The sequence below is a fragment of the Peromyscus leucopus genome, chromosome 3 (genome assembly GCF_004664715.2).
Source record: "Peromyscus leucopus breed LL Stock chromosome 3, UCI_PerLeu_2.1, whole genome shotgun sequence".
Classification (NCBI taxonomy): Eukaryota; Metazoa; Chordata; class Mammalia; order Rodentia; family Cricetidae; genus Peromyscus; species Peromyscus leucopus.
The window spans coordinates 54096662-54118582 of NC_051065.1; the positions used below are offsets into that span (position 1 = coordinate 54096662).

The 21921-nt window shown below is 43.3% G+C and overlaps 1 protein-coding gene across 1 annotated transcript in view; it reads right to left on the reverse strand.

Annotated features, from left to right (window-relative positions):
- Positions 1 to 528: 528 nt before the first annotated feature.
- The window catches only part of Exoc4 (exocyst complex component 4), a 754883-nt gene continuing 733490 nt past the window's right edge, over positions 529 to 21921 (reverse strand). The window contains exon 18 of the mRNA XM_028866155.2: positions 529 to 2546. Within this exon, the coding sequence (XP_028721988.1) occupies positions 2309 to 2546 (238 nt within the window). The 3' untranslated portion in view covers positions 529 to 2308. The remainder of the gene's footprint in view (positions 2547 to 21921) is intronic.

Below are 21921 nucleotides of genomic sequence, written 5' to 3' on the forward strand. Positions count from 1 at the left end.
ATGGGTTGATTTAAGATATAAGAACAGTTAACAAGAAGCCTGCCACGGCCATACAGTTGTAAGCAATATAAGTCTCTATGTGTTACTTGGTTGGGTCTGAGCAGCTGGGGGACTGGTGGGTGAGAGAGATTTGTCCTGACTGTGGGTCAGGCAGGACTGGAGAAAACTCCAGCTACAGAAGTGTGTCACTGTGGAGGTGACCTTTGAGGTCTCATATATGCTCAAGCCACACCCAGTGTCTCAATTTACATTCTGTTGCCTGTGCAAGATACACAAGTCCCAGCTACCTCTCCAGCACCATGTCTGCCTGCATGCCACCATGTCCCACCATGATGATGAGAGACTGAACCTCAGAAACTGTAAGTCACCCAATTAAATGTTTTCCTGTATAAGAGTTGTCTTGGTCATGTATCTCTTCACAGCAATAGAAACCCTAAGACATGGCCCAAATATAGCAGTGCTTGCCACATGCTAGGCTCCCAGGAAATGTTTGTTGAATGAAGACAATCAGAAAAACAACATACAACATTTAAGCTTCTCAAGACAGTTTTTAATTTTTGGTTATTCCCATCCAGATCAAAGCTGTTACAAACAGGTGTGAAAATTCCCTCCCTCGGGGTCTAAGCATGACCTTGAACGGCCCCAGCCCTTCTGGCTCCTCTTCCCATGACTGTTCAAGATGCTTCCTTGTCAGTGCACTGGTGTCTCCTGTGACCTATGAACCTCGAGCAGCAAGAGGACGTGGGGGCCTGGGCAAGACCCATACTGCCATGAGCATCGCAGTCACCCATCTCAGGAAAGGGCAATTGGAAAAGAGGCTGAGCGGCCAGGCCTGGGGGTGCATGCCTTTAATCGCAGACACTGGGAAAATGTCCCATCCTCCTTGCTTTCAGCTGAGTGGACCTGAGCTGTACTGCTTAATATTAAATATTTCTATTGCTTTATTCCTCTCTGAATTTTTCAGTAGATTTGACGTTTACCATAATATTGATTGCTTTACTTTCTCACTGTCAAATTATTTTAAAACTATTTTTATTTTTGTGTGTCTGTGTCCCTGTGTTGTGTGTTGTGTCCCTGTGTTGGTTTTGGTCAGCTGTTTATCACAGCAACAGCAACCAACTAGGACAGGACTTGTCTGAATTTGAATTCTGTTAACTGAGGTGGGCAGGCCCACTCTGACTGTGGGGGAACAATCTACGGACCGAGGTCCTGGGCTGCATAGACAGGAGAAACCTACCCAAACCCAGGCATCCACTGCTGTTTTCTGACTGCAGAGGCGGTGTGGGCAGCTGCCTCAACCTCTGGCTGTCCTGGCTTCCCGGCTACGTTATGTATGACGGGCTTACCCTTAACTGTTAGCCAAAACCCCTTCCTAAGCTGCTCCTGTCACAGCAACAGGACACGTGACTAACCCGGTGTGCACGGGGACGTGAGGATGCCCCTCAAAACTGACCCTCAGTGAAGTGTGAGATGGGAAGTTCTGCAGCCATGGGAGGGTGAGTCACCTTTCATCCTTCTTTTTTAGCACTGGTTTTATGACTTGGCTTTTTATCGTCATGTGTATGAGTGGTTTTGCCTGCATGTATGTCTGTGCACCACATACATGAGGTACCTGTCGAGCCATGAGAGGGCTTCAGGTGAGGGAACTGAAGTTACAGATGACTGAGCCTCCATGTGTGGGTGCCGAGAATTGAACTCTAGTCCTCTGGAAGGACGGCCAGTGCTCGTAACTGCTAAGCCACCCTCCAGCTCTGACTCTTGGTTTTAATACAGAAGGAATAAACAAAAAGGTTATAAAACCGACCAGCAACCTGTGTACAAGCTATAGCACCCCCCCCCAGCCGGGGATGAAGGCTGCTTTCCCCCCAGCCTCAGGATCTGTTTTTGGTAGGGAGCCTGCTGAGAAGCCTCTTACTGGATTTTGGCAATGGAGACAAAGCAATGCGCACACACTTCCTTCACTGAACTACAAAGCCCCTGCTTGTGCTATGGACCTTATTAAGTAGCTTCAGGGTGGTCCTGAAACAGGCAGTAGCCAACTTTCCTTCACTCCTTGACATGCCTCCTTCTGTCCCACCCTCATCCCTTGGGAACAGACAGCACTAAAGTAGTCATTAGGCAAAATGTTCTGTACTGCAAACTTCCTTAGAGTTTATAGAAAAGCAAAAGAGAGGAGAAAAAAAATCCACCTTCTATCCACTAAGCATCAGTGTAGACAAAATCAAGTTAGCTCACGCCATGCCAAGTAGCTAGAGCCTGTGGCTGCACACACAATGAGTGCCTCCCACACCCACTGCAGTGCACACCATCAGACGGTGGTTATTTTCTTGTCCTTGGTGGCTTGCTTGATGGCAGCCTGCTCACAGATGATCTCTTTGAGCCTCTGCAGCCTGGTGTTCTGGATGGTCTGGTCCCCCACGCCGGTCTGGCTGCGGTGCAGCAGGGTCAGGGCATGAATGTACTCCAGCTCTGTGTACTTCACGCCCTGGTCCACCACCAGGTTCAGGAGCTCATCGGCTGTGTTGTACAGCATCTCGTAGTACTGCCTGGGGAAGCAAGACAGAACCTTGTTGAGTGTTTCCTCCATCAGTACGGTGGCCAGGGGCATGCATATGCTGTTAACTGTGCTAATATGTTTACTTATTTCACAAACAGCTACGGATTACCTGGAAGGCAAGTTCTGTCCCACTCAACCTCAGTCACTCACTCACTCATTAGCTTATTATTTGGAGTCACTTATTATCTTATTATTGGAGACTCTGGGAAAGAAATATAGCTTTCTTCTCCTTTTCATGGAATAATAATGTTGCCTACTTCTTCAGGTTATTGGAAGAATTAGTTAATTCATATAGCACACTTAGAATGTGGTGTTTCAAGATGAACTCTTACAACAGCAATGGTAATAGGAGCACAATAACAGTAACAGTAGCATGAGCATGAGGGCAGCTTTGAGTGCCCAGCCTGTTAGTAAAGGACAGAAAAAGCTTCCAATGTGTGGGTCACTTCTTTCCTTCCTTCCATGAAAGCTTTACCAAGGTTGAGGGGCTAGAAGCACGCAGCATGCGCTGAAGAGATGTGGGCAGTACAGACAGACATCCTACATGTCAGGACTGCTGGCTCAGGAACGTGCATTCCTGCACGCAGGGCCTTGAGTTTGCTGCTTCTCCACCAAGAATATCTTGGGGAAAGAAAAACCAAAAAGCCAAACACCAAACCTCACATTTTATGGAGTGAGGAAGCCATCCTTGGGTATGGGAATGTATTTCAAGAGCTTTGCAATCGCTGTTTCACTGGGGGTGTGGTCAGGAAGAGTTCTGGTGTCTCCACTAGCTTTTCTTTTCAGCTGATATTCTATTAGAGCAGGAGAAATGATGCCCTTGAAGTACTAAGAAGGGGGAGGAATGAACCTGCTTGTTTCAGATGGGCAACTTCATGAGTGTCCTGGGAGCAGAGGTTGGCACTGTCATGCAGAGACTCCCCTGAACATTAGTGTTCTGTTGTGGTTTCAAATGAGGACTTATTTCAGCCTCATGAGACCTGCTATGGCATGATTGTGAAATGTTCCCACAGGTTCATGTATCTGAACACTTTCTCCCCAGATGCTGGCATTTTGGTAGGCTGTGAAAGTTTGACTGCAAGAACCAGCTGGCCGATGCAGGACATTAGCGGCGGGCCTATGAGGGTTACAGACTGGCTCTGTGGCTTCCCAACACTCTGCTTCATGATCCATGGAGATGCATGGAAGAGGTGGCAGCTGTAAGCTCTCATTGCCCTAGAGTGAACAGCCATGCCTTCCCCACTAGACAGACTGCGTCCCTTTCAACTGTGAGTCCAAATACACCCTGTTTTAGGGTGCTTCTGTCCACTATTTGGTCACCACCAGAAAAGCAATGAACACATAATGGGTGTTTAGAAAGCACGGACCAAGCATATCCTTGGATGCGCACAGAAGTACCTCAGATGGAAGAGGAGGAGAAAGTCACTTGGAGGAGTCTGGGAAAATGGTATCATCAATAATCAAGAAACCCTTTGAGGTTGCATGTTTGGCATAAAGTCAATGAGCTTTATATTATATTCCTCAATGTATCTGCTATAATTAAAATATTTTACTGAAAAAATTATGCTGTAGGAAGATGCTTCATACTGTCCTACAGCATCATACGCTCAGTGGCACACAGTACCTTCCTCCCTGACACTTTCCTTATTTTATGAATTAAGGATCTATGCTATATAGTTCTGTTTCTCTTTGATGCATAGCTGTGAGAAGAAGCTGTCTGTTTAGGAAACAGACATCCGTTTTAAATATTGCTCAAGAAGAAGACATGTACAAGTTTAGACTTATCAAATGGAGTAAGGCCTTTGTGAAATCTGGACTTTCTAGCCTATATGTTCCCAAACTTCAGAGTGCTTCACTGGGACCCCCCCACCTCCAGGGTCATGAGAATGGAGTACAGGAGCCTCACAGCCTGGCACTGGAACTGTCAAAGGCTCCAAGCCACTCCACCTCTGGGATCCCCAGGACCGAGGAGCAGGGGCTGTTACAGAGGCAGTAAATGGTTTATAATACTTTTCACTGAGATTAAGCCAAAAGAATTGGAGTTCTTTGCATTACGATATTGATATTTTCATCATTTATCTTAAAAAGCAACGCTGAGCCCATCAGCCCAGATGAAATTGGATTTCTTTTGAAAAGTCTGATGAATTGTTTCCAGGGAGACTGGTTTTCTGCAGAGACTGCCATTCCGCCCTGGGAGCAAACAAGACAAAGGCGCCCAGATCTCGAGCCTAGACCTTCCAGTGTGATGGGTGACGAAGGGCACACCACTAAAGTACTTAATGTTTCAATATCCTCTGTGCATTGACCACCTTTCTGAAGCCCAGAACGACACTGCGAAGGCAAGGGAGAGGCTAAAGGAGTTCTCAGGGGCCTCAGATGAACAGGGCACCAGGACTGCAAAGCTGAGGTAGTAAACAAAATTGACAGCTAACTGACGGCATATTTTCTATAGTGAGGGGAAATTCCCTATAACCATGATGATATATTAGATCATAAAGAAACATAAATATTTAACGACAGAATGAAATCCATTTATCTTTCAGAAAGCCACCTTACCCAGTAGCGAAGACTAATAAATGGGCAGAACAGCTGACAGAGAGGTGGGAAGGTGCTACAAGATGCCCTAAAGAGGAAGTGGGAACATGCCCCAAACTACGCAATTAAAATGAGCTTCCATGATAAACACTGACAGATTGAAATGAAATCATGTAACCCAACAGTAATAAATAATTGATGGGTACGTATTGAGACTTCAGGAAAATAAAAGCATGTTTTTTATCATCAAGCATTAAAACAGCGGCCATAGCTTCCAGGGTACCCCAGCTTACAGCAGATGGCATTGTATGTGGCTGCCTGGGTTGCATTAGTGAACACACATGTTCTGTAGATGTTTTCCAGCTCAGGACTCACAGAGGGAGTCTCTTTATAAGACCCTTAACATTTCGAGGCCAGCTGCTAGCTGTGGACTGAATAGCCTGTTCTGAGGACCAAAGGAGTTTGGCATCATCCTGGTGACTGGAACATTCTGTGACCAAGTGTGTTCCTTCCCATGGTTCCTCTTGCTCTTTGCTGGGTGCCTTTTGGTAGCACTTCCCAAAGTATCATGAGTAGACATGGTGTATTAATGGCTTTTCTGATGGTGTGATAAGATATCATGACCCAAATTGTGTGACACGTGGAGGAAGACTTTATTTTGGCATATGGTTCTGCCAAAATAAATGCCACCCTCCCTACACTCCAAAGCCATCTCTTCCACCACAGCAACTGTCCTGTGCCTACAGTCTTTCACAGCAGGTGTGTGTGCAGGTGACAGACAGCAGGACCTTGCTGGGGGGCTGGCCTAAATCCCTGGGTATACTTTTACCATCTGCCTTCTTTCACTTGGTGGAATTCAGAGTACAAGATTCATTTCTAAATGGCTTTTTAAATAGTTACCCTGGGCATCTGGGGGCATTAGTACCAGTACCCCCAGGCCAAATTCTCTCTATAAAATAACATAATATTTGCATAAAACTTACACAGTCCTCCTGTACATTTTAATTTTTTGAGACAGGGTCTCACTATGTAGCCCTAGCTGGCCTCAAATTCACAGAGATCCTCTTGCCTCTGCTTCTCAAGTGCTAGGATTAAAGGTGTGCGCCACCATGCCTGGCTCTTCCATACATTTAAAATCCTGTCTGGATTACGTACTCAGCACAATTGGAACACACTGCAGACAGTTGTTATACTATAGGTTTTAGGATAATGTTAACAAAGTCTGCACATATTTTTTTCCTGGATACTTTGATCTTTGGTTGGCTAAAGCCATAGAAGGCAGAATCTGTGGATAAGAACCTGTACATAAAGATGGGTAAATGTACACAACTATGGACTCCTGCTGTGCTTTGGGGCTGTATTTATTGTAGTGATATTAGCAATGTTTAATCTGTAGATGGATCTGTGTATCCAACCTTCTGAGATGGGCATCACAATTCACACTGGACACAGAAACAACTCAGCTGAAGAACATGAGTGGTTCGTCTCAATCTCAAACTAAAGGATTTTAAGACCTGTACATCCCCCAGAGCCAAGGTAATAGAGATAGCTGAAACTGTAGAAAGCAAAGGTCTAGCCGCAAGTAGTGTCTGTATAGCTAATTACACTTAGCTACACTGTCGGATAACTGAGACAATGATCAGACTAGCTGACTCCAGCCATGTCTGCTGGTGAAGAGGAGTGAGCCTGTGTGGCAGCAGTTCACACTTTGTTTAGACGGACCTCACGGGTACAGGTGACTAGCTCTCGGTAGATATGGAATTCAGGGCTCCAAACTTAAACTTCAGCATTTAACTTAGGACTTTTTCATTTTGTTACCTACTTTACTTTTCCCTGTTTGTCTGTCCAAGGTGGTAATGGATGAGGTAAGTATTCTCTTTAAAAGTTGGTTGCCTTTCTGATTTATTACTTCCCTTAGGATAATCACGTGTTTTCAGTGTGGTGCTTTAGAAAGGGGAATTCTCATACATTGTTGGTGGAGATGGAAATTAGTACAGCCATTATGGAAGACAGTAGATAGTGAGAGTTTTTAAAACACACAGAACTCTGTATGACCCAGCAGGCCACTCTGGGCTCTATATCCAAAGGGAATAAAGTCATTACATCAAAGAGATACTTGTATTTTCTTCTTTGTTGCAGCAGTATTCACAACAGCCAAGATACAGAATTGACTACAGTGTCTGTTCCTGAATTTGTGAATAAGGAAAGTGTGGTGTATATGCCTAACAGGCTGTTACTTAAAGAAAGAATGAGATGCTGACCTGAAAAGCTGACCCGAATCTAACAGTACGAACCGCAGCTCCCCAAATTATTTTCAGGTGGGGATAGTGAGATGGCTCAGTAGATAAAACAGTGCTTGCTGCCAACCCTGGTGACCAGAGTTGAATTCCTGGGACCCACATGGTGGAAAGGAAGAACTGGCGTCTACTAGTTAGTTGTCCTTTGACCTCCACATGTACACTGTGGCTAAGTGTGTGTGCACGCTGGGTATTACTTTTCTAAAACGTTTAGAATCGGAACTGTGTTGCCTCAGGTGATTTCAGATTGGGAACTATATGCACATACATAGTGAGGTATCTTGGCGATGGGACTTGAGCTTAAATTCATGTTTCCTACACTTCTGTTATGGTGTGGCTTAGGCGCGAGGCTCTCTCGGAAGGCTCCTCTGTAAGAAGGCAGCACTGGGAAGGTGGGCTCTTTAAGAGCCAGGGTCTAGTGGCAGGTCCTTGGGTCCCCGTGGTCCTGCCTTCTGAAGGGACTGCTGATTTGGGAACGCAGTCCTTACAAAAACCAGGGCCTGACCTCCAAGTCGTTCTTGTTTTTCTGTATCTCGTTGTGATCTCGTTTCTACATGGACTGCTACCCTTGGCATCTGCTGTGAGTGATGGGTCTGAGGGAGTCCTTACCAAAGATGATACAGGCACTGTATTTGAACTTGTAAAATGAAGCTCTTGTCCTCATTAGCAACTTGCCTCAAGTATTTCATTATAGTGATGAAAAGCTGGCTCTTTGCAGAAGGCAATTTTGTGCAATATTTTAGTGAGAATGCATTTTGACTGCAACCCTTGTACAAGGTTAGAGGTGGAGTTTTCCACTTGTGGCATCTGGTTAGTACCCATAAGATTTTGGAATTTAGAAAATTTTAGGTTTCAGATTTCAGATTAGAGATGTTTAACCTGCAACAGGAGTATTTCAAGCACTTTCATAAAGGCACCGTAGTAAAGGGTAACTAAACGATCAGTTGAAACACTGAATTCTTCTTTTCTCGGCCTCCTTACTATTAACTCTAATAATAAACACAGAAATGGGACAAAAGAAGAGAAAGATAATCATCCCATAAATAACTGACAGGGCCTCCTACAGTGGGGATTACTCACTCAGCAACCAGGCAGAGGTTCTGGTTGTCTTGCAAGCCATCTTAACTGGCCATGTGCCTTTGGACAAATGCTGTCATCTCTTCCCTGTGTGAAAATCTGAGAGGCCATGGCTGGTGCTCTGTAAGCACGGGTGGCATTTTTGGGTTTTACACTGGTACAAAGTCCCCTGCTTGGTCCTTGCACATCACGGAGCTGCCATCAGGACCACTGATGCTAACTGTTGCCAAGCAATGGTAGGCACCACATTAGCAGTTGATCTGCAAACACTCCAACAAGTATAATCTTAGCCCAGATACTTTCCAGACCACTAATAAAGCAGATGATAATCCTGTGTATCAGAAGAATATATTAGTGTATTAAAATACAATATAATTATTCTTATTTGTCTTCTCCTTCAAAGAGCTTAGAGTTTATTACAGACATGATTGAAATTTTTAATTTGAAATGCAGCAAAGTTATTTCCATTTCAGGAATGAGAAAAAGTAGAGAAAAGCTAAATAAGTTTCAGGCAGTTAATGGCAGGTTTAAATGAGTATTTTATGTTGAGATGGTCTTTAATACTCTCAACAGATTACCCTGCTTTTTGTTTGGGGCATGCTGCTGTAGAATAGATTTTAGAAAAGACTTTGCCCATATTCCCTCAGCTGATGACAGCAGATAATCATTCCAGAGGTAGGTACAATTTGGAATTTTATGCTTGCAAAATTTGCCTTGTCTTTTTGGTGGCTCGTTTACTCATTTTTATTGCTTAAGTGACTGGGGATATAGCTCAGTGGTAGAATACTTCCTGAAGTGTGATGTCCAAAGCTGGACCCCAGACTCCAAAGCTGGGGAAGGGTGGGGGTGCACAAGCACTTATTTATCAGCCTTATTCTGATAACCTCCACACTTTCACAATTCTGGGGTGTCTCTCCTGGAGACTTCAAAGGTTCACGCCAGCTGTGTTCACCCCTCCTCTCAGGAGGGTACCTCATCTCAGCACTTCTGATGGGCAGCTGCAGCCAGAGCTTTATTTCTCTTCAGAAAATGCAGTTCTTACAGCAAAGGAATTCCACCAAGTCCACCCATGCCTGTCTCTGCTGAGATGATGGTAGCATTCCTGTTCCAGTCACTGAGATGGGGAGAATGCCTCCCCATAATTTTAGCTAACAACTTTGTCCTCACACTACCTTTGGAATACATTCTGAATTTATAAAATCCCACGTCACTCTGTACTACATCGGATAATTTTTTAAATTAAGGTTTCTACAACAGGGCTAGAGGACAATCTGTATTGTAAATTCAGTACAATTAAAACTGTGTCTCTTTGGTCTGGCACTTCCTTTGGTCAAAGCCCATTTCTATGAATAATTATTTACTACATTAAGAAGTCAGCTCAAGTCCTTCTCCCATTCTGAAGGTTTTAATAAATATTGATCAGGACCATTTTTGTTTGCACTTGCCAAAGCAATTCTGATGGATTCATCGTCTGATGTTATCAAATAATGAAATATGAAAGAGTGAATAGAATTACCCTCTTGTTCTGTGATTTTTTATTTAGGTCCTTCATTTTACTTTCATAATTGTGTTTGTCTCATACTTCTGTAAATGTTCTTTTGATTATCAAAAGGTGAGCCTGGGTTAAGGAGAGCTGCGCTGTGCTGAATAGCAGTTTAGAGTCTTTTCAATTAAAATAGTTTATCGGATAGCACTTTGGAGAGTTTTCAATTTTAAAAAATAATTTGTCTAATATCACAGGTTGAAAAAACGGCACATAGCATATTGCCCTCTGGCAGTCACAAAGCTACAGACTGTTTACTAATTAGTAGGAAAATCTTAAATTGTGTATTATCTATATTTCATAGACTAGAAATCTGGAGGCAACTGCTCGTGTAAGCTGAAAAATAATTCAGAGGCCCCATGGCTTTTTCATCTTTAAGTAAAGCAACGGAAGTACCAACTTTTCAAAGATAATGCAAAGTGCTACTTCAAAGGGAGAATGGACCTTGTTACCACTGCTGAGAAGTTCAGTAATGCTACAAATGACAGCATCACATAGAACAAATCCATGGCCCTAGGCTTCCAGAAGCTTCTTTTATTTGCTCTTTAAAAATAACATCTATCTAGGCCTAGGTCAAAGGTATCCACGGCAGAAGTCAATGTTTAAATTTAAAGTCAAGCCAAGCCAGGGCTTGCTCATCTACCTGTTGGCCTGGGCCATTCCTCATGTACTGATCTTGGGAAATGATAGAAGGATTAGAGGGTCATAGACAAGAGACAAAACCAGGGCTTGGTGTCAAGTAATTATTAATATTAAGAATGGGATAGAGAAGTGAGTGGATTAATGAGCTTATGGTTTCTGCATCTATCTACCCACCTGTCCATCCGTCCGTTTGTCCATCTACCTACCTATCTACTATAGTTCTGGGGACTACCCCAGAGCCTCTCATGCCTTCTAGGCAGGGGCTGCACTGCTGAGCTATGTATAGCAAGCTTGGTTTCTGAATTTCTAATGGGGAGATTCTGCCTACCTGCAACTATTTGGGAAGAAAGATTGTGGAATTGCATGGGATCTCACGGCTTTGCTCAGAAACCACTCTCATTAAGGCCTTGTGCTGAAGAGACCAAGGTAATGGCTTGATTATAGCAGATGACAGTTATGGCAATTCCATTCCACCTCACAACTGTCAAGACAGACTGGGTGAGGGTAATGGGATGGTCTGCTGCAACCCATTATCACTCTCTCGCTGCTACTCAGCTATCATTTGCTGGACTCTTACAGGACACTCACTCAGCCTTTCATTTCCATTTAGAAATCTGAACACTTGTCAAAATTGTTAGGGGACTTCTCTGCTTTGTTGAAACAAAGACCATCTATTTCATGATTAATAAGTCTCCACTGGGGAAAAAAAAAGGTTGGCAGCTGGGTATGGTGGAACACACCTGTAATCACCCACTTGGGAAGTAGAGGCAGGAGGATCAGTAGTTCCGACTTTCATGAGACTACACACACACACACACACACACACACACACACACACACACAGAGAGAGAGAGAGAGAGAGAGAGAGAGAGAGAGAGAGAGAGAAGAGGGTTACTAGAGGAAACCCAGCCCCCTCTGAAATCCACAATTATTTGAGAAGTGTAAGCATATGCAAATCAGCAGGTCCCAATAGCAAACACTTGAGGTTGTATTAACTAAACACTTAGGTTATTTATGAAGGAGAGAAAACCTAAATAAACCAAAGCTACAAAAATGGGCCACCTGAGATTCAAGGACACGTGACTCAGGATGGATGTCAATTAGGAAAGTAATGGAGTAAAGAGGAGGGAGCTAATGGAAGTATGTACAGTATCCAGCAGGGCTTAATTAAAGACCCAAAGACTCTGACAAATGTGATGGATAGCTGTGGGAACTGTGAATTTGGTGGGTGAAAAGACCACTGTGGGTGATACATATTTGGCTGTCAGCAAACTGTTTGATACAGTGAGTCTAAAAATTGTAACTAGTAAAATGAATTTATTCTGAATGGCTGCCCATGACAGGACACAGGCAGAAAGCCCAACAAAAGGTAATGAGAAATGCAAGTCAACAGCTTCGGAGAAGGAAGCATCACTGAGTACTGAGGACACGGCTTCACAACTGGTCTCACTTAATGCCTTAATTAGTGTGCAGGAAGAAAAGGAGCAGAGGAGAGGGCAAATGTTAGTAAATTGGGCAGGGCTGTGACGGTAACAAAGAAGTACAAACACATAATGGACTCTACAGAATTTAGACTCACAACAAAAGGAGGTCCATCTTAGACAGGCCCGCATGACCATGGCAGGAGGAAGTCTAACCTTCGCTTTCAAAGATTGGCAGGAAGTGAGAGCAGCCCTGGGAACCAGTCTGGCCATCGATGGTGGGGAGGCCAGGGCTATAAAAACAAGGGCAGTTTTAGGGCAAAGAGGCAATGGCCGTCCTTTCTTTGATGCATTTCGCAGATCTTTTTCATTCTGTACCACGAGCCACGTAAAAGAAGCTCAGAAAGGAACATCAAACTAGAGCAAAGGGACAAGGGGTAGTCAGTTTCTGTTCATCGGTCAGCCTATGGATAAGTGAGGTTCCCCTCTCACGGGCCTCATTCCCATCAAAAGATATGTGACTACATATTTATACATCTGTCAGTGTATATGCATACACTGGGTAAGGTCACTGGTAGCCTTGCTTTATCTGACTTTGGACAATTTGTTAATCTTTCTGCATCTTCTTTTCTTCTCAGGAAGAGAACTAGTACCATGCATGGGCTGAGATGATTAAGAACATGGGTTGGATAAGATTGATTACAGGCAAATGCATCTTTTTGTTTTGTTTTGTTTTGTTTTTGTTTTTTTTTTGAGACAGGGTTTCTCTGTGTAGCTTTGCGCCTTTCCTGGGACTCACTTGGTAGCCCAGGCTGGCCTCGAACTCACAGAGATCCGCCTGGCTCTGCCTCCCGAGTGCTGGGATTAAAGGCGTGCGCCACCACCGCCCGGCGGCAAATGCATCTTAAGAGTCACAGGTTGGGGAAACTCTTTGAACAGAATGACAGTTTTTATAAGGCCCATTCTATACAAAAAGAGTTATAATACTAGGATTTTTCATGGACTCTCTTAAGTCTACATATAAACAAAAGGGCCTTTGATGGGAGGAAATTTATATAGCATTTGTATTTCTCCTATAGAAAGAGGGCAACTGTGAGGAAGTCTGAGCAAACTGTATGCCTCTATTTACCTGCTTAATGCTAACCTATACCTCTAGGACATGTTAAGTCTCAAACTCTGGGACAAATGGCTGAGGTGTCTATTTAACGTGTCAAAGGAGACCTGGCTGTCAGGTTCTCCCTGCATCCTTCAGTTCCTACTTGTTCCAGGGTATGGCTGGCATATTCTGGCCCTTACCCTAAACTTCTCCAGCTCAGGGTCAGGGCTCCCCTTTCCCCAGCTGCCCTTCTCTATATAATCCAGCCATTTTGGTTAGGTCACTTTCTTGGTCCAGGCTGGCCCTCTTGGTTGGCAGCTCCTCTCCCCTCTTCCTCTCCTATATGGACTCTCTGGACTCTCGCAGATGTCCCTGCCTCTGGCCATGCTCTCCCTTTTATCTACAATAAACTTTTTCCTCCAGCATACCCAGGAACAGTCATGTCCTTTCCTTTTTATTTTTTATTCAGGTCATTCAAAGACCAAAAGTAATTTTAAACTGAAACCTTACTTTCTTTAAGAAATTACCTATTATTTGTGAAGAGCAAAATAGGCATAGAATTGAATACAATTTTGATCAGATTTTTTTTAAAGATTTATTTATTTATTATGTATACAGTGTTCTGTCTGCATGTGTCTCTGCAGGCCAGAAGAGGGCACCAGATCTCATTACAGGTGGTTGTGAGCCACCATGTGGTTGCTGGGAATTGAACTCAGGACCTCTGGAAGAGCAGTCTTATTTACTTGCTCTATAACCACTGAGCCATCTCTCCAGCCCAATTTTGGTCAGATTTAAAGACAACCTGGTGAGTTCGGAGAGGCCAGCCCAGGGTTACAGGGCTATCTGCCTGGGTCCCCTTAGACCTTGACACACAGGAGAGGTTATGTGTGTCCCGCCTACTTTGATGTGATGTCAAGAGATCTCTGATGTCTGAAAGGAAGTGGAGCGACAAAAGCAAGGAGGCAACACAAAGTCTGGGCAGCTGGCTCAGATTAGCAGAAAGGACACAGTGTGTGTGGAGAGCTCTGGAGTGCTTAGCACTGCTTTATTTCCCCTGGGAACCAATGGTAATGAAAGGAGGAAACCCAGGTGGGAAGACCTTGCTCCGAGCCTGAAGAGGGCAGACTGCAAGGCTTGACTGGTATGCACTGATGAGGATGTACACTAACAAACCAGAAGAACACTGAGCAAACAGAAAATGCCTGGTTTGAGATACGTAGGAGGGGCCAAAAGGACATTTGGGGGGGGGTAATTTGATATTTAGCACCTGACAATGCTCATTAGGGGACATTCACATCTTAAGATATAATCAAGCTGCATACTTCAGATTTCTGCATTCTATTCATGTATGTTACACTTCAATAAAAACATGTTCCCAGGGGCTGGGGATACAGCAGGCAGAATGCCTGCTTAGCATATAGGAGGCCAAGAGTCAATCCTTAGCACCAAACAGCAACAACAACCAACCAACAAAACAAACATAAAATCCCCAACAACAACCAAACATAATGCCATACATGGTGGCACATTCCTAATCTCAGCATATGGGAAGATGACAGCAGAAGAATTAGGAGTTCAAGGTCATCCTTGACTTCACTGTAAATTCGAGGCCAGCCTGGGTTATATCAGGAGGCATTGTTTCAAAACAAAACAACACCCACCCCTTCTCCATAAAACAAACAAACAACACAGACCCACAATCAACCAAACACAAACACAGCGGTGGGGGTGATTCAGGGTCAGAATGCTTGCCTAGCACACATGAGCCCTGATCCACCTCCAACTCTGCAAAATCTACAATAAGAACAAAAACCACATTAGCTTCTTACTCCCTATGCTCTGCCCCCACAAACAAGCAACACAAACCAGAAAGGAAAGAGAAAGGTCAGGTGTTGGGGTGGGTCCCTGGACACACTTTTTAACTCAGTCAGTTTCATACTGAAACTTTAAGAAATGCTAATGTTTTGAACTTTGAAAGTGCGATGCTAATTGAAAGCAGCTAGCTGTAAAAGACCACTTATTGCATAATTCCATTTGTATGATATGTCCAGAAGAGACAGAAAGTAATTAGTGGTTGCCAGGGGTAGGGTTTGCAGAGGAATGAAGAGTGATTGCTAATGGATACAGGGTTTCTTGGTGGGGCAATGAAAATATTCTAAAATTAGCCAGTGATGATGGCTGCACAACTCTGGCTACACTAAAAACCAGTGAATTACACACTTTAAAAGGGTTAATATTTATGGCATGTAAATTATTACTCAATAAAGCTATTACAAAAATGCAAATTTTATGAACTCCAACCCTGACTTAAGTACACAGAAGACATTAGTCCGCAGCCAATACTGCTGCGAGGACTCACCCATTAATCAGGACATTGGCTGCAGCTCGGTGCTTCCCTTTGGTAATTAAGTGACAGATGTGGAAACACTTTCACTAAGTGCCCCTGAAATGCATGGAAGCCATTTCTCAGGACTCCACACTGTTGTGGGTTAAGTGATGGGTAGTCTTGTGCACTGCTGTTCTCAAGAAAACTTTACGGTAACAAATAATGGATAACCCTTACTAGAAAAATGGGTGTGAACTGGGACAGTTCTGTGTGTATAATTACAGAGTAATAGAAACATAATTGAGCCAAAGATGCAGTAATGATTGTCTTAATGTTCATAATTAGGAAGGACATTAATTAAGGGAGCAATTAGCATCTGACAATTTCTCCTGCTGTACTCTTCTTAAGCACACCTGACTTCCAAGAGGCTCATAAGGGCCACTACCTGCCTAAGGTCACCTGGTCACCAGCACTGAGACAGAATTTTGATTATATAACAACATACTAGCCTGACTCCACAGAGTATTCTATTTAAACTACTGAATTAGCCTATGAGAAAACAGTTTAGAAACAGAATCAAGCTTAAGGAGACCAAACTGCTTATCTGTCAGGGGACTAGGTCACCTCTGTGGCAGCCCTGTGGGACACTGGAAGGTACTATGGGAACGCACACACCTATCAGTGTGAGTATGGTGCAGCTGTTAGATCACAGACACATCTTGTAATTATCTGGCCATTTGCACAGATGATCTTCAGACCCTTACAGCCAGGAGTAACAAAGTCTTTATAGTTGAGGCAGCAGTAGAGAGGTGTAGCTGAAGTTTTCCTGGTCCTGCCTGGCTCCTGTGGCCCTGTGGCCACTTGGACCCAAGTAAACAGACAGAGGCTTATCTTAATTAAAACTGCTCGGCCACTAGCTCAGGTTATTGACTAGCTCTTCCATTTAAATTAACCCATAATCCTTATTTATGTTTAGCCACATGGCTTGGCACCTTTTCTCAGTTCTGCCTTCACATCTTGCTTTCTCTGTGTCTGGCTGGCGACTCCTGACTCAACCTTCCTCTTCCCAGAATTCTCCTTGTCTGTTTATTCCTCCTATATTTCCTGCCTGGCTACTGGCCAATCGCCATTTTATTTATCAACCAATGGGAACAACATATTTACAGCATGCAGAGCACCATCACCCATCAGAGAGGAGACTGGAGGACAAGACTGTCTGAGATCTTAGAGGTTAGATTTAAAAAGTTAAAAATGTTATACCTGTGATTCTGTTTGCATGGGTATGTGTGCACTATGTGCATGTCAGTGCCTACAGAGGCCTAAACAGGGCATAGAACTCCCTGGACTGAAATTATAGGTGGTTGTGAGCTGCTTGATGTTACTGGGAACTGAATCCAGGCCCCTGAAAGAGCAGTATATGCTTTTAGCTGCTGAGGCATCTCTCCAGTACTGAGGATATAGATTTTTAAAGACTGTATCTGATGATCTCTCAAGGGAAAAGAAGTCATTCAAAAGGTAACAAAAACACCTTGGATGCCTGAGCTAGCTTTTCTTAAATACAACCAAAGGTGGTAGGTAGGACAGAGCTGAAACTGTTTCATTTCCTGTACTTGAGGCCTTCACAGTCAGTTTCAGTTTGCTTTGGAAATTATAAAGCACTTTATCAGGTCCAGTGGGCATGTTCATGACAGAATGTACGTAGCCTCTCTGTCACCTCCCTGTGTCACACACATGTTGCTCTTATGACCTCCATGTCAGGGAGAAAACTACAGGGGAAGAAGGTGGAGACAAGAGCTCCTGGAGCACATACTGACCAGCTTTCTTTGAGCCTCTTTTCCACTACGCTCCATCCAGTGGCAGGATGAGTTAGTTGAAGAAATCCATGGTCAGAAATAGAGGTAGAATTCGAGCTACTCTACCCAGACTTCAAGTTGCTGGCTACAGGATGAGACCAGGTCCCATCACCACCAGAGCAGTGCTGCACACCATCACAGCAGAAGTCATGGTAGGGAGTGTGGGGGGAAAAGGAGGAGGCAACAAAGAAACCCCTGCCCATCCCCTTCAGTGATACTGCTCTGGCCTGCTTCCTGCCTCCTCACTCACACTTCCTTCTCAACCAAGGCTCTACATTCTCAGCCAACTCTACATACACTCACTCAGAACCACAGCACCACTCCTCACCTTCTACAGTTTCAAGTCAAAGAATGCCAAAGGTTAAGGTGATGCTGGGTGATGCTCTTATGGGTCAGCAGGAGACAGCTTTGCCTTGAATGTCCTAAAGCAAACATCTCAATGTATCCTCACTTCAGTTGGATGTTTCTGCTGGAAGTCTGGTTTACTGGCATACATTTCTAATGTTTTCAGAGAGGAAACATTTCAAATGTGGCAAAACAAACATTAGTTTGTGACCCAAATCTTTCTGTAGAACATTTCTCAGGCTTGGGCTGTGTGAATATTTGTAAACCAGCGAACTTGTGGGGGATGTATTCCGGTCACTTGAGGGGAGACACTCCCAGCAAGTGCAGCCAGCATGTCCTCAAGATGATGCCTGTCTGCTCTTTCACATTCCATGTGGCAGTGTACACACAATGTGACATCCCTGATGTGCCTCTTCCAGGCCCTGTCCCACTGCTAATCAGTGATTGCTATCTTGCTTCTCAATCCCAGTGTGCCTCAGTTTCCATTTCTGGAGACCTAAATGAATTAGGTATAAGAGATGACATCAAAACCACTATAATCCACAGGAGGGCAGGAGAAGGAAAAGAGGCAGCATTATTAATATTATTTCCATTTTCCAGGAAATGCAATTTATGCAGAGAAAGATGAAGAGATGAGGCCCTGGGTCACACAGCTCATCAGTGTGAGGCTGGACTTAAATCTGCATCTCCTGAGCCTGAAGCCTGTAACCTTCCATTATAGCTTGCTGGCTCACAGCAATTTATCTGCTTCCCTGGATTCCCCAGGGCCTCTGGACTAAACGACAGTACGATGGGTTGCAGATGGCCCCCATTTGTTATTTGTTCTTTTACTTTATTTTTCAAGTATGCATGTGTCACTCAACTGGTATACACACACACACACACACACACACACACACAGAGAGAGAGAGAGAGAGAGAGAGAGAGAGAGAGAGAGAGAGAGCGCTTTGAGAGGAGCAAAGAGTGTGCTGGGAAATGTGGGTGATGCAGCTTTATTTCAGTGTATATTCAATTGGATGTAATGGCAGCTTCATTGTAATAAAAAGCTTTATTGTGCTTTGTAATGAAGACACAAAGCACTTAGTGGAAATCACAGTCTTTTAAACTAATCTGCTTTCTACTCTATTGCAGAGATGCAGATACAGGGGAATTCAAAAGTGGTTTCTACAGAATGATGGTTTCACCCAGAATAGCAGGGTCTATAAGTGTGCACCCAAGCTTTGCCCAGGGTTTCTCATCTTTTTTTCCAGGGATGGGCTGGGTGCTTATCTGTTCTCCTTCCCCATCATGTTTATGGCAGGTGCACCCTGAACTTTCTGTTTTATTCTACTTGTGAGGACTGACAGACTACCCAATAAATACCCCATGGACTTGTGTGATCACAATTTGGTGTATTCTTCTGCCCACTAGTATGTGCATACCCACACAGACACAGACAGACAGAAAGACAGACACACACATAGACATAGACACACACACACACACACACACACACACACACACACACACACACGCTCACTGTATGCAAACAGATGGGTAGCTCAAGGGAGAAAGGGTGATGAGGAGTTTAAAGCCTTTAAATAAAGACTGTAGCTGTTGCTGGACTATACACAGATACAGAGTAATTAAAAAGCTCTTCAAAGAATAAAATAAGTCCATTAAATCCAGTTAAATAATTTTTCAGGAATACTGCAAGAGATACTTCTTGCTGTTTCCTTCCCTCCCAATGACTAGAGGAGGAAGATCTCATTTTCCAAATGGAACTTTATGGAGTTTTCAATAAGCCCCTCAGCACTTATCTAAATCTTTAATTAGTTCTATAATATACTGATGATATCAAGCCTAATTAAATTTATATAGATAAGGAGCAATGAAATTCTAACCAAGTGAGCTGGAAAGCATATATTAAACAGTAAATTTAATGGTTCAAGCTGATAACTACAATTTTATATCAAAAAATTAAATTCAATTTACATGTTGTATTCAAATTGATTTTGAGTGTGCAAATTATTGGAAAAAATATCTGAAATGTATCAGTAAAATTGCTAATCTAGCCTATTTAAATATCAGTTATTAATGCCCACATTTGCAAATAAGCCACACACATTTGCATTTTTATTGCATATAGTAAAAAAAACCTAAACTTTGTTATTTGTTAAAAATATTCAGAGTTTTTTTTTTTTTTTGACCCATACATAAATTAAAGAATTGAAAAGTGACCACTGGATCTAAAGAACAGTCAGCAATTCAACATATAATAAGTAAAGATAACATATATTTTTGCTGACTAAAGCAGTTTGTGTTGTTCTTCATGGACAACAATTACAATGGCAAAATGTCCCCTTAGGGCCAACTGGAATGAAAGCATCCACAGACATCTGATGACATAATCACAGGTGGAGGCAGACACAGGAACTGGGTGGCACTTACTGTCAGGTTGGGAGGGGAAAGAAAGCTTCTGCTTTCACAGAGGTAATGGCACACAACAGTTCATGCCATTGCCTTGAACAGTGCAGCAAAGGGCGGCCTCCTGCAGTCTATGGCAAATAACCAATTAAGGGGCCAAGCACAGGGACCATGAAATTTGATCAACAATGCTATTATGCTGAAGTTCCATACCAAACTGCCTGCATCTTAGAAGCATTAGCCTTAAACATGCTTACGTCTTTTGCTTGCTTGACATACATGAGTACTGACAATGTTATAAGTGAGTTTCATTGACCTCATAATTGCTACCCTTTAGTAATAATGTGTGCTGTGATGACTGTGCCTTTATTGTTAGGCACGTTTCCCAAGATAGACATTTGTCACTCTTAGATACTAAATGATGATTATTTATTAAATACCTACTATAGGCCATATGCAAACATTATAGGAAATGCAAGTAATATCTTAAAGACTTCAGAGAACATAAAAATGAAATGATCAATCATTTTAGAAGAAAATAAGGACTTCCAGGTGTTTTGAAGGGTGTAAGTTTAAGAATAAATAGAGCAGGTAGAACAAAGGCTTGGAGGCTGGACCATAAGTCACACTAAAGGGACTATGAGATCAGTGGGAAGAGCAGATTCCAGGATAAATAATGAGAAAAGAAGCCATTTGGTTACATACGAGAAGTATAGGCTGTGTATAGTATTTATAAACATGTTATCCTAAGGACTGAGCAAAAAGTTAGTTGAAAGATATGGGGATGATTATCCCAACCTCATTCAAAAAGAAGGCTGAAGGGAAGACAATGCAAGCATGGACCTCGACTGAAAGATGGATGCTTTATATTTTCAGTTGTGAGCCTAGCCTTTAATGGCTGAGCCATCTCTCCAGCCCAAGATGGATGCTTTATTTTAGATATGAGAGAGCAGCTGAGGAACAGTAACACGGGGTTGGGAATGAGAACCATTTAGAGAAGAAAGAGTAAGAATTACTGTAAGACAGCGCATGGAGGGTGTTGGTGACTTGTGTAATTGAAAGATCAGGGTGGGACCTAGCTTCAGCTCTGGCAGATGTTGAAGCTGCTTTTAAAGAGAAACAGAATCAAAGTGGACACACCTGCGGTCCATTAGTAACAGCTGAGGGCCTGGGTGAGGAACAGCTAGGACTACGTAAGGATGATGACCCAGCAGCAGGAGTCAGCAAGACTCCTCTCCTGAAAGCAGGGGACTGGCAAAGTTAGACATGTGGACTTGTTTATGCAGAGCAGACCTTGAACTCTTCTTGGCCTAAACCCTTCAGGGAATGAGAGCCCTTGCGTTCTGTGGCTCCTCCTCACATTTGTTCCTTCTCTTGGGATAGCTAAGCAAAATGGTATGTGAAAGGCTGGAGAGGTGTGATCAACCAAACGGAGGACTCTAATGGGGGGCTGTGGCAGCAGGGCATGCTACCAGGCCTGGAAGGTTGCATTACTTTAGCATGCTTGTGGCTACGTGCTCTGATCCCTGGCTCGTTGATTCAAAGACAAGAATGAGAGTAAACACAGAGGGCCAAAGAGAAGGGATCTGAAATCCCATAGCATCATTTAAAATTTTTCTAGAAGCACAACTATCTTGTCAGAAGAAAACACATGTGTATACTAACAGATTTTGATCTGATCATCAGGTGTTATGGACTCCTGAAGCTCTACCATGCACTCTAATGACTGCATGTTTTATATTTCAACTACCACACATATGTATATGTATTCGTGCATCCAAATACTTATCTTTTCTATATGATATGCACCATAGCTAAATGGA